The sequence below is a fragment of the Ixodes scapularis genome, unplaced genomic scaffold (genome assembly GCF_016920785.2).
Source record: "Ixodes scapularis isolate PalLabHiFi unplaced genomic scaffold, ASM1692078v2 PGA_scaffold5__190_contigs__length_132052651, whole genome shotgun sequence".
NCBI classification, from domain to species: domain Eukaryota; kingdom Metazoa; phylum Arthropoda; class Arachnida; order Ixodida; family Ixodidae; genus Ixodes; species Ixodes scapularis.
Window position 1 is genome coordinate 130,589,805 of NW_024609880.1, and position 13,074 is coordinate 130,602,878.

The following is a 13,074-nucleotide window of genomic DNA, read 5'->3' on the forward strand; positions in this document are numbered from 1 at the left end:
TTTATAATTTAAATCACATTCGTACATCGGCTTGCACGAGCTCGAAACTTCTCAAAGTACTGTCTCGGGAGGCTAAAGTTTTCTTCGGTTTTACGTGCCCTTGTTATGGCCTCATTTTACGGGTCCGTGCTTTATCAGTCATGCGCGCTCTAATTTTATTCGGCTGCCCTATATCATCGCGAGACTGCTATGCAGCAGTGTTTGGCGTAAAATTCATTTCTCGACACGCGTGTCCCAACCAGACTGTTAAGAGGAGGAGGAGGAGGAATAAACTTTATTATAACTTGAGCAGACGAAAGCTTGTGGGTCGTCCCCAGGTGGGTGGCTGCCTCAGTCCAGGATGCCATGGTCCCGCGCTGCCAGTCTGGCCCTGTTCACCAGTCGGGACTGGTCCTCAGGTTTTGAGCTGGTCAGCTGGTCCTCCCACTGCTCCGCGGTTGGTCGGGAAATAGGGGGTATGGAGGTGTTGTGCTTGCACTCCCATACCATATGGTAGAGAGTGTTAGGCACTCGACAGTTTTTACAGTCGTAGTCATATTGAGTTGGGTACATTGCGTGAAATAATGTGCCGTGCGGGAAAGTGTTAGTTTGTAGCTGTCTAAGTGTCACGGCGTCCTCTCTGGATATTGTAGATTGTGGGGGAGGGTAGGTTCTCCTCCCTAGTCTGTAATGCGCTAGAATGTCGGTGTATCTTTTTGGAACGCCCTCGTCTGTATCCGCTGGAGCACGGTCGCCCAGCGAGGCAGCCCGGAGAGAGTGTTCTCGGGCAGCGGCATGCGCCGCTAGATTACCCGCTAGGGTTTCATGTCCTGGGGTCCAGACTATGACTATTTCGGGGGGATCTTTGATTTTTTTTAACGTTTTGAGGCCCAGTCGTGATATTCGGCCTAGTTGGTAATTTCTGCAGGCGGCTTGTGAGTCTGTTATTACCGTGAGGAGTTCCTTGCCTGTCGTCGCCGCAAGAGCGATTGCTGTCTCCTCTGCTGAGTCCGTGTCTGGGGTCCTGACGGAGGCCGCCGCGATTTCTTCTCCCTTGTTGTTTACCACGCTAATCGCGTGTGCTTTCTTTCCCTTGTATTTCGCTGCGTCTGTGTACCGCACGCGGTCATCGTCTCTCTCGTAGGTCTTTCTCAGTGCTCTCACTCTTGCCATTCGTCGTTCTTTGTTGTGTTCTGGATGCATGTTGCGAGGAATGGATGCAACTGTGATATTGTCTCTTAGTTGTAATGGAATCCTTTGCTTACTTCTTGACTCGTCTTCAATTGCGTAGCCCAGTCTTCTTAAGGTGTCCCTGCCCGTCCTGGTGAGCTTAAGTCTTTCAACCTGGCTCACCTTGTGTGCTTCTGCCAGCTCTTCCCATGTGTTATGTATACCCAATCGGAGTAGTTTCTCTGTGGAGGTTGTTGGGGAAAGCCCCAAGGCCAGTTTGTATGTCTTGCGAATGAGTGTGTTAATCTTCTCGCGCTCGCTGTTTTTGAGCCCCAGATACGGGGTCCCGTACGTTATTCTGCTGATGACGAGTGCTTGAATGATTCTCAAAGTGTCTTGCTCCTTGAGGCCGTGGTTTCTGTTTGTTACCCGTTTTACTAGGTGCGTAACTTGTGTGACTGTTTCTTGGAGTTTTTGCACTGTGGCGATCCCTGCACCATCCTTCTGAAATACTACTCCTAGGACACGGAGCACGTCGACTTGTGGGATGTTATCTTCATGTAGAGTTAGTACGGGGTCCGGTGTTTCCGGTGGAGGACGACCTCTCGCCCTCTTTTTTAGCACCAAAAGTTGCGATTTATCCGGAGCGCACGAGAGACCACAATCTTTCAAATATCTCTCGGTCCTGTTCACCGCTTCTTGCAGAGCGTCTTGCTGCATTCCTGCCGACCCCGACGTCGTCCATATGGTAAGGTCGTCCGCGTAGATTGCATGGCTGAGACCTTTAATGTCTTTTAGAAGGAGCGGTAGACCCCTCATTGCAATATTGAAAAGCAACGGTGAGATCACCGATCCCTGAGGGGTTCCCTTTTGTGGAGCCTTGATCTGTTCGGTCCTTAGGTTTCCCAGGCCTATGGTCGCTGTCCGGTCTGTGAGAAAGTCTCGGACGAAATTGTAAGTCTTTTGGCCGCAGTTTGTCCTTTGTAAGCTGTCTAGCACCGCACTGTGGGAGATGTTGTCAAACGCCCCTTTGACGTCCAATGCTAGAATTGCGCTCTTGTGCTGCGTGCTGAGGTTGTCTATTACATCCTCTTTGAGTTGAAGAAGGATGTCTTGGGTCGATAGAAGAGGTCTGAATCCAAACATCGTGTTAGGGAGGAATTCGTTCTCCTCGAGATACGGGGATAGTCTGTTGTGTACCATGTGCTCGAATAGCTTCTCCACACACGATGTGAGGGATATTGGTCTCAGGTTCTGCACAGTGATCGGTTTGCCCGGTTTTGGGATCATTGTCACATCCGCGTGTTTCCAGCATGCCGGTATCTTCCCGGTCTCCCAGCTCTCATTGATGTGCTTAAGGAGACACTCCGTGGCTCTGTCGTCCAGGTTACGGAGCGTCTTGTTGTTAACTCTGTCCCTTCCTGGGGTCGTGTTTCTCGTCAAGTTCCTGAGCGCCGCCACTATCTCTGCCCTGCTGAAGGGTTGATCCAACTCTGGGTTGGATTTTCCCTCGTAGTCCAGGTGAGTGATCGTCGTCGTCTGTTGTTGTTGGTTGCCAATGTATTTTTCAGTGATGGCTTCGAGCACGTCTTCCTCTGAACCCTGATAGTTGTGGATGAGGCGTTGAATATGTTGGCACGTGACCTTCTTTGACTCCGTCTTTGCCAGCAGCGACCTAAGTATTGCCCATGTTTTGCGATTGCTCAGGGTACCCTGTAGCCGGTCGCTTAGCTGATTCCAGTTTTGTATTCCGAGTTTCTCTGCGTACTCCTCAGCTTCCCTGGTCAACAGGGCAATGCGGACCTTGAGCTTTCGGTTTCTCTTTTGTTTCTTCCATCTTTTTAGGAGGCCCTGTCGGGCCTCCCAGAGGTGGAGTAAGTGCGGGTCAACTTTGGGGTTGTCCGAAGTGAGTTGTATCGTCTTGGTGTGCTTGGTTACCTCTTCCATCACTTGCCTGGTCCATTCTTCAATATCGTCCATGTCCGCTGGGTGTTCCACCTTTCGGAACGCGGTCCAGTCCGTGCGCTCTTCGCTTGTCCCGTTCTCAATGGAGTCTTGTTGTGTCGGAGTTCGGTTTGAATTATATAGTGATCGCTTCCTAGGGTTTCTTCGAGCCTCGTCCATTCAATTTGCCGTATGCCCTTCGAGAAAGTTAAGTCGGGGCTTGTGTCCCTGGAGATGCTGTTTCCAATCCTGGTTGGACACTGAGGGTCGTTCCACAGCGTCAGTTGGTGGTGCTGAGCCGCGTTGTGCACATCCGTGCCCTTCTTGTTGGTTTTGTGGTATCCCCACGCTACATGCGGTGTGTTGAAGTCCCCAACTACGAGTATCTTCTGCCCTTTGGTAACTTTCTTTACCTCCCTCAGGAACTTGTCCAAGTCCCTTAGGTTGTCCGAGGGCGGGCTGTAAACATTCAGGATAAATAGACTCTGTAATGTCTTCTTTTGTGGTATCATCTCTATCAAAGTGTGCTCAATTCTGTGGCTGATTTGGTGTTGTTGTGCTGTGTGGTGCTTCTTGGTGAGGATGGCTGTCCGGTTTCTTCCTTCGGCTATGTGTGTCTCGTAGCCCCGTATCTTTATGGTGTCTGTTTCTGTTTCTTGTAGCGCGATGATATCCGGTTGATGAAGGCTGATAAATTGTAGTAGATTTTGTCTTTTCCGGTTAATCGATCGGCAATTCCACTGCCAGATTTTGAGGATTTGGGCCGCGTCTTTCTTTCCCGTCTCTTTACTCTCCATTGTGGGTTCTGATCGTTTCTTCTGTCAGCGCATCCCCTCCTGGCGACGTTTTCGGCTTCTTTCGGGCTTGTTCCCTTTCCTTCTCAAGGTCGGAAATACGTTGGTTGAGCTCATCACCGATCTTGCCCATCTGGGCATTGAGGGTCTCCCCCATTCGATCAATCTTGGCGTTGAGGGTCGTACTCATTTGGATGATGGTTGGATTAACGTTTTCAAAGACCTTATTCACGGTTTCCATCATTTTGTTCATTTTATGTTCAACTGCTTTTGTCATCTGGCTCATTGTCTGATCAATCTTCTGATCGATCCTCTCATCTAATTTGTTCATGTGATATTCCATTTTTTGTTCGAGGTCCTCCGGCAGAGGTGTCGGAGCTCGCGGTGGTATTTGCGGCAGTTGTTGCTGCTGTTTCTGCATCTGCTCTATAAACTGTTGCAGTTTCTGCTCTAGGGCCTGTTCCCTAGCCTTCGCTTTTTTTTCGTTGTTTTCTAAGCGCCAGATTAGCTCCGCGTTCTGTTTCTTAAGTGTGTCTATGGTCTGCTCGAAATGTGCGTTACTTGAATCCTGCTGCGTGACCGGCAGTGGGGGAAAGGGGTCTGGAGCATTGGGAGAATGGGACCCGAGCTGGGGCCAGCTCACCACTCTGTCCTGCGGCAATGACGTCCGTTGCTGCTGCTCGAAAGGGTGGTCGTTTGCAACTCCCGTCCAAGCGGCTTGTTTACTTTGCGATTTGCTTCTTTCCCTCACGTGTAACGGTGGGGGACTTGGTTTGAGTCGTTTCTGGCATTCCTTGCTTGCCGTTTCGTGGGGTTGGTAGCACAGCTTGCACTTAGGCTGACACTCGTGATTGTCTTGAGGAGTTTCCGCTCCGCATCGGTTGCACCTGTTTGTGTCCGGGTTGGGGCAGACGTCCTGTCTGTGGCCGACATTCCCGCAGGCTCTGCAGTACTGCACGGATCTGCGGTGGGGCCGGCATCGGGTGAACACGCTACCCGCTTTCACGTAGAATGGCACATGCGGTCCCTCAAACGTGAGTAGCGCCGAGCTGGATTTTCCGAGCATTCTTGCGTGCAGAATGCTGTAGCCGTTGACTGAGATAAGTTCTTTAAGTTCCTCTTCTGTTGTTCCTGCTTCTATTCCGTGCACCACTCCTCGTACGGTGCCCGGGAGCGGTTTTAGGTAAGGCATGAGTTCGTACAAGGCCGCGCCTAGCTGTATCTGGGTGATCATGCTCAGCTTCATGGCGTAGTCCTCGTCCGCAGTACTTGCGATGATCAAGTTCTGAGCCCATTGCGTCTGGATCGTCACATTCGAGTAGAAGTCTTTGAATGGAAAACCGCCTGCTGTGGCGATGCCTTGCGTGAGGCTTTTATCAGACCACGAAGAAAGCTTGAGGCCCGTTCTTGGTCTGTATACTACCTTGTATTCATCCTCTGGTAATGGTGGCAACATGCGTTTCCTTGGTGGCGTGTTGTTGCCTCCGCGGGTTCTTCCGTCCCCGCGTCGCTGTTGCTGCAGTTGGTTGTTGGTCGGTTGCATCTTTGGGTTGGTCAGCCCACTCGTCTCTTCTTTTAGATTATGGGCGCTGTTCGCCTTGCTGTTTCCTTTTATGCGGTTCTCATCCGCTATTTTCTGGCTTTTTCTTTCTTTGAGAACTTCGTACCACGGGCCAGGCTGGCTCAGCGTCCTGCCGCTGTTTTCATCGAACTCCATGTGCGTGCCGCTCGTTCTGGTACTCGCGCTGTTCTCCATGTCTATCTCGTTGTTCATTCCCTGCTTTGTTACTTGCGTATGTATCATGCTTGTGGGGCCCGAAGGCCCGCGCGCAAAGCGGGTTTCGGCGTTGGGTCTCGCTTATTTCTTTCTCTCGGCGGGTGCCCCGTGTTCGAGTATAGCCAAGATGGCGACCGCTTGTATTCCTGGTGAGGCTTAGCTCTCCGCATACGAGGTAGATCTTTCCAAGGTGGAAATTTGGCCGAAAAATTCACTCACTTGTACAGCTGTGGTATCCCTCGGTGCCGCTTTTCCTGGTGAATTGAATGACACTGAAGATTATAAGGATATTTTGGTACTTTCGCGTTAACTGCCTAAAAAGGGCAGGAGCCCATGTGGAGCAATTCTGCTTCGCTCGGCCCCCTGGTGTCTTTTTTTCAGACTGTTAAGAAAAACTTTTTTTTTTTCCTCTTCATTGGCTTTTTAAAAGGAATAAAACTGAATGGTTCTTCAAAAGGCGTGCCTATCAGTGTCAAACACGAGCGTTCAGTGTCCACATTGGCCTAGAAGTTTAGATAATGGCGACATAGGATTGTAGACCTAGGACTAGGTGAATCAGAATTAATTGGGGGGCTAGTTGGTTGAACATCTAGACGGTGGTTTTAAAAGCGCAAAGCACTAAGGAGAGAAGAAGGGGACAGGACAGAGCGCTTCTGTCCTGTCCCCTTCTTCTCTTCTTAGTCCTTTGCGCTTTTAAAACCACCGTCTAGACTAGGTGAATAAATGCAAGTGACCTTCTGATCCTTTCAAGCACCCGACTCTCACTCAAATGCTTGCATGGAACACCCGTAAATTGGTGGGGCGTTCACATCTTCATGATTGGATGTTAATTCCTAACACTTAGGAAGATCGCGCACGGTTGTGGCACGCTCTTGTCGTTTCGGTCCTCTATTGGAGATATTTCGGTTTCGGTTCTCTAGCTTTGGATTGATTTCGATAATTGGACCTAGCGCCAGGGCTATCCCCGTGTACAAATCAGGCGGTAAACATTGTTCAAATAGCTCTCCTCCCGTCGGACTTGCAAGACTACTCCAACATTCAGCCTCCGTCGCATGGGCGCTGCCATCTTGGAATCACGTGACGCGGCCGCCATAAGGTGGCTTCAAATCGGCGCTCCTCTCTTCCCTCCGTGCCTTGGCGAAGTTGTTGTGTTCGTGTCTTTAATCGCGTTTCATCGCGATATTTAGCCTTGCTTTTCGAAGTGTCGTCTGATACTTATTTTTGCTACCTAACTGCACGCCATCATTATGTGCACAACTCCCGCACTCGATGAAATAACACGTCTTGACTCTTTGCACCGTCGGCGTACCGGTTAAGTGTAAGGAAAGGAATCAGCGTTAGCACTGGCGCACGTTTAGTATGTAGATGACTCTAAAACACACGAGGGTTGAGAAGCCAAATATTTATGAGAGCGCAAATTTGCTTAAGGGATAGTGGCTATGTGATTATGGTGTATTAAGAAGCGCAAGGTATATTTATGATCACGCATTGCAGATATAGTCAACGCAAGGAGTCACTAGGGGTGTTTCTTGAAAGCATCGTGCTCTGCGTGCATAACAAATCCAAGACAGTTTATTTTGATTATATGGGGGTATCATTTTCGCGGTATAAACATTTCCTTGATCTGTCTATTTATGAATTAAAGAAACTTTATACTGTGTTCGGTCTCGTGTCTGCAGTCATTAAACTTTCTTAAGATATCCAATTCAATTAATTTATTTAGACGCAAAGGGTTGGGCTCCCCGAGTGAAAAACGTGTCAAAGACAGCAGGCACGTATCAAGGGGAAGGGGGGGGGGGGGGGCGCCCCCCCCCCCTTTCCGATACTCGCTTGCAAACTCTTCGGGGTCACATCTATTCTCCACTCCTGCTTAGTATGGAAAGCGTTGCCTCGCGAGACTCACCTGTTTCACTCATCATCTTTACTCCATTCTTGATAGCGGCTCCCACGTAAACCGCGCATTAATCGACTTCTCCAAAGTGTTCAGCAAGTTTAGACCTTTAGAAACTAGATACACTTAAGGGAGCACTCAAGTGGATTCTGGGATCGTCTATTTAGATTGAATAATTCGTTTATTTCCATCTACATTGATGGTGAGGTCGAGGAAAAAAGCTGTGAATACAGCTTGACAAGGCCCTCACCCCCTACATGGGCACAACAGGAGAGGTGCAGAAAGAAAAAAATGCTGCTTCATGCGAAAGTACAGAACCGGTGGATAATTCACGCACACAACACGCACATAAAAGATGATTGAATAATCTTGGAAGTATTAAACAAACCGCCAGATCACTGGTATTATCTATCCAGGTCTATACATAATACTCTCTAAGTTGCTTAAATGACATCCTAATCAGATCCAGCTCACTAGCATCAAACTGGTTGAGCAATTTAGGCAGCGTATATCTAATCATCTGAGAGCCGTGATCTGTCCTCCGCGCTACCATCTTCCAATGTTCTGCGTGACGAGCGGGGTCAACCGGTTCCTTCGCAGATAGATCTGCCAAATTAGTAGTAAAACACGTGTTTCTGTAGCTTTCCGATTTGAATGTGGTGCTAAGCCTAAACTTTATATATTAATAACGCGGAGAGCCGTAAACAGACCAGCTGTATGAGACTCAAAGGAGACGCCAACGATAGACCTCAATACCCTCTTTTGTAGTCAAAGTATTTTCTCGAGATTGAATAATGTAACTGATCATTGAGCCCCAGACGGGATGGAAGTAATTTAAGTGCAAATAAAACAGTGAATTATAGGTTAGTAACTTCACATTCTTTGGCAAAATTGATCGATTACGGTATATCAATCCAGCTATTCGTGACAGTTTAGAGAGTATAAAATTATTGTGATTGTCCCAGAACATCTTTTCAAATAAAATAACTCCCAGAGCCCTGAAAGGACTCAGAATCTCAATTGGAGTTGAATTTGGAGGGATATCTCGCGTTAGTCTGACCGATTTACTTTTGGTGTGAAAAAGTACAGCTTTCGTTTTGTTTATGTTTATTTGTAATGCGTTCTCCCGACTCCAAATTTCCAGTTTCGAAAGCCTCAGATTTGCCGTGTCTACTACCACATCGCAGTCCTCTCCCGAAACAAGCATTGTTGTATCGTCGGCATAGTTTACAATTCGGGGATCACTCCATCTATGGGCTCCAAGCACCCTAGAAAACCCGAAATTACACTAAGGGGCGACCGATTTCCTTTTTTAAAACATACTAATTTCGAACAATATTCGCTGTACTACGCCTCATACACCGCCATATTTGATTTTTTTTTTGTCAAAATATAATGCACAACGTGCCCCAAAAGAGCAATAATAGTAACGTTCGGAATCTCCACGCAATTAACTATTTTCATTGGTCAAAGTTGATGGAGGTAATCGGAACCCGGCGGTTTCTAGTACGTGTGTGCTGCGAAACGTACGTATCCCATGGACAACACTGCAGTTCCCATAGCAGTCGTCCGGCGCGTCGATTGACGGGAGGCAACGTTACTAGAACCACTCAGTTGGGAAACTGCCATAGAGACTGCTCTGAAAAAGTGGCCCCAATCTGTCCACCAGAACCGAGTTAGTGGCGAACACAACGCCGCCATTTCTCCCGCAGCTGCCACTCGATGAACTGCACGTTACTTCTATTTTTGCTTTAATCGGCCATTTTAGGGCCGAAACAGATACAGCGGAAGAGGTTACAGGGGTGTCACTCCCGCCTCCCCAGCGGACGCGCCGCGCATTACGACCGAAGTTAAAATGCACCTAGGTCGGGACGCGCTACCTGAAAGGACCGCTGAGGCATGGTTGTATAAAAACAATATTAATTGTTCCGGAAAACCTTGCGAACTAAAGATTTTAAAAACATCACGCGCCTACCATTTTGTACTAAACTCCAATAAATTTCACACAAAAAGAGCCTTTTCCGTTTGTTTTTACCCAAAAAACATGCTTTCTAAAAGCTCAAGGTGACCACAGTACAGACAAATGATAAAGAGTGGCGCTGTTGTCGTATTTAGCTCGGTCTCGGTGGACGCCAGCGGCCCAGGCTTCGACGGCGAGTTTCCCAACTGAGTGTTCGAGTAACGTTGACGGGAGGCGACACGGGAGGCGACTCGTGGTGAATGAGGGGGGGGGGGGGGGGGGGCTTTTGTTCGTGCATGCAGCGTCTATGAGCAGTTTCGTAACTGAGCTAACCTAATAACGTTTACACGAATCTAATTTGTGCGCACGCGCCACAAAACGCCGACTTCGTCGTCCATCTATATACGTCGTATCCCTCCTCGTACCGGCATCCGGCAATGAGATCACAACACGTTTCCAGATTTCTTTTTTCATAGGTCCCCTTATTTGCTACTTCCCGCCTGTCTACGCGCGCCTTGGAATGGCTGTCTTTTTGTTGCTGACAGGGCGGTGAAACCTCTGACGTCATGATGAAACAACGTTCAGTTTCCAGGCTGCGTGACGGGGAAGGCAATTTTCCAACATAGTCTGCTATTTCATCGCGTGTGTTTCTGCTCGCTGTCCGATTCACAAACCGTGACGTGGACCAAGAGGGTTTGCACTTTTTGTTGTTGTTGGCGGCGGTTCGTGATTGATGCGTGAGCGGTGACGCTGTTTCTGCCCGCAGCGCAACTCGAAATTGGACTCGGCGCGAACAGCTAATCGAATGACAGAGCCCCAATGACAAATCGGCCGCTCTTTCGAGGTAAAGGCCGTAATGACCGATCTGTCGCACAATCGGCTCTGCGCCGGCCGCGCCGCAAGTTTGGGCATTTCGCCAATGCTGGGGCTTGTGACCGATATGCGTCAGCTTTCTTGCCAAACTCAGTATCGGCGTTGCGTCAATGCTGAGTTCGGCCGGAGTGATTCAGCCAATATACAAAATGCCCCCCCCCCCCCCTTAAAAAAAAAATGTACAGATCTTTTTTTTTTTTTTATTACAAAAATATGTTACGCACTGCCGAAGGCTGTTTCCGTCTAAATGTACCAGCACCAGCGGTTCGGACTAGACGCTAAGGTTTCGGAGAGTGCCGTTATCTGATTTTAAAGTTGTGATTTTCGGATATTTTCAATGCATAGAAATTGGTATCAATCAAAGCCCACGAATATACAAAAAAAAAAAAAAAAACATACTTGTGTTTCTTTTATCTTTATTTCTTAAGTCGAACAATAATGGGATTTTACCTTGGCTGATATGGAAGAAAAGAGGACACGGTCTAAGGATAACCCCTATGGCGCATGAGCGTGACTCGAATCCTCGAAGACTGTCCAGGTACAAGGAAGCGGTTAAAAGGCGTGGTTCCCGAGGAAGGAAGCAGCTAGTTGAGTGCGAGCAGTGTTCTGGGTCAGCACAAACCACCGCTTGAGATAAAGATTTCTTCCCCCGAAGCCTGTGTGTTTCGGTACAGTCATGCGTCGTTCATACCCACGCGTTCTCACAAGAATCGTCCATTATGTGAGTCGTCCGGAGTAACGAGGCATATATTTGACCCTGTTTGTACCCGAAGAAGTTTGTCTATCGACCGACACGCTGTTTCCAAACAAGCCCGCGTTTGCCCACACCAGGTGTGGGCACTGCGCGTGCCCAGAACCCAGATTCACGTGAGGCGAAGCAACTGCGCATGTGTTATGCCGACAGCAGCGCCACCGCAGAGGCGTGACGTCAGAGCCGCGTGTTGGTCTATACATCCATATTAACGGGTTCCATTTTAACGAGACGTCACTCAACGTTATAAGATTAGCTCAGGTACGGAACTGCTCATAGGCGCCGCATGCACGAACAGTACCCCCCCGTCACTCACCACGCTCACCACGATTCGCCAAGCGTCGCTCGACGCGCCGCCAGACGGCTGCTTTGGTAACTGAATCAGGATACGTACGTTTCAACGTTACTAGAAACGGAAAAACCAACCGAAAAAAAAAACTCTTTTAGTAGTAACTTTTATTGGAGTTTAGTACAAAATGGGGGGCGCGTGATGTTTTCTAAAATCTTTAGTTTGCAAGGTTTTGCAGTACAATTAATATTGTTTTCATACAACCATGCCTCAGCGGCCATTTCAGGTAGCACGGCCCGACCTAGGCACATCTTAACTTCGGGGCAATTTCGCGGCGCGCTCGCTGGGGACACGGGGGGTGGCATCCCTCCTCGTGTGTGCTGATGAGATGTAAACAGCGGCCATATTTGGTTCGCTAAGTTATGTTTTTTCGTTACCTCCGTCCCTGGATCTTTGTAGCGTACATGTTCCTATTGTATACCGGTGTGATTTACGTCTTGCAGTTTACAGTGTCAATAAACTTTTCTTTAAACCCCTGTGACCTCTTTTCATTGTATCTGTTTCGGCTCCGAAATGGCCGGTTGAAGCCAAAATAGGTGTTACGTGCAGTTCCTTGAGTGACCGCTGCGGGATAAATGGCGGCGTTGTGATCGCCATTTGGCGCTTCAGTCGGGCTCTTGGAAACAAATAGTTATGAAACGAAAATGTAGATGGCACTTCGATCGACGCTTGGCGTCGATCGAAGTGCCAATAAAGTCATTGGGTTTTAGAGACAGCGAAGGGAGAGTGGATTTCAAGACTGTAGAGATTACCAAGCAAAGATTAAGTGAATGGTGGCAGAAATCGAGAGAAAACTAGGTATTTTCTTATTCGCTGATGGCAAGCGGGTTTCATAGCCTCTTTCTTTGCACTGCGGAGTGAATATAGATTTCACATTTAAATATTCTAAGCTTAAATGGTAAAACAAAATGGCTAGGTGGCGTAAGCTACCGCCCGATCCAAAGGGCTCAGCCGTATTCATCCATCCATCCATCCATCCGGCGGATGGGGGTGAGTAAGGGGGGGTACCCCCTCCGCGGGAGTTCCATAACTGAGGTAATCTAATAACGTTGACAGCACTGTAAAACCGGCTCGCGGGTTCACTTTCGGGGATTATCGTTTTGCACCAAAAACACGGAACCTTACTTATAGATTCCAGTCACAAATGTCCTTACCTGTGCACTAAAAAAAAAGAAGGTCAGTTTTTTAAAGGTTTTTGACGCCCCAAGCACTCCTTCACATCGAGAATAACGGTTTCACCTCAAAACACTGTCGCCCCCTGGCGCACAAGAAAGGCACCTGGGAAATGCAGAGCCTAAAAGAAACCCTTATAGGCTTTTCAAGGAGAACTCTATACACATGCCTCTGAGCAACCCCTAATAGGGTTTTTCCTGAATAACTTATAAATAAGGGAGTGCTTAAAAGAACTTTTTAGGTTGCAAAATATGAACGATCCAAAGAACCTACAAATTCTTTTACATACAGTAGTGAACAAAAATATATGATATTTCGGTTTTACGTGGGTAACTCTTCTTCAAACTGTGATACAGATATAACAACGGACACCTGGTGGCTAAAAAGGCTGCAATATGGTGTACCATATATCA

General features: G+C 48.2%; 1 protein-coding gene across 1 annotated transcript; it reads right to left on the reverse strand.

Annotated features, from left to right (window-relative positions):
• Positions 1-477: 477 nt before the first annotated feature.
• Positions 478-5,643, reverse strand: LOC120844094 (the record flags this gene model as incomplete). The annotated part of the gene is given in 3 exon segments (XM_040215716.3): positions 478-3,171; positions 3,174-3,780; positions 3,884-5,643. Coding segments are annotated over 3 exon segments (5,061 nt in total), but the record flags the coding sequence as incomplete, so codon positions are not given.
• Positions 5,644-13,074: the final 7,431 nt, after the last annotated feature.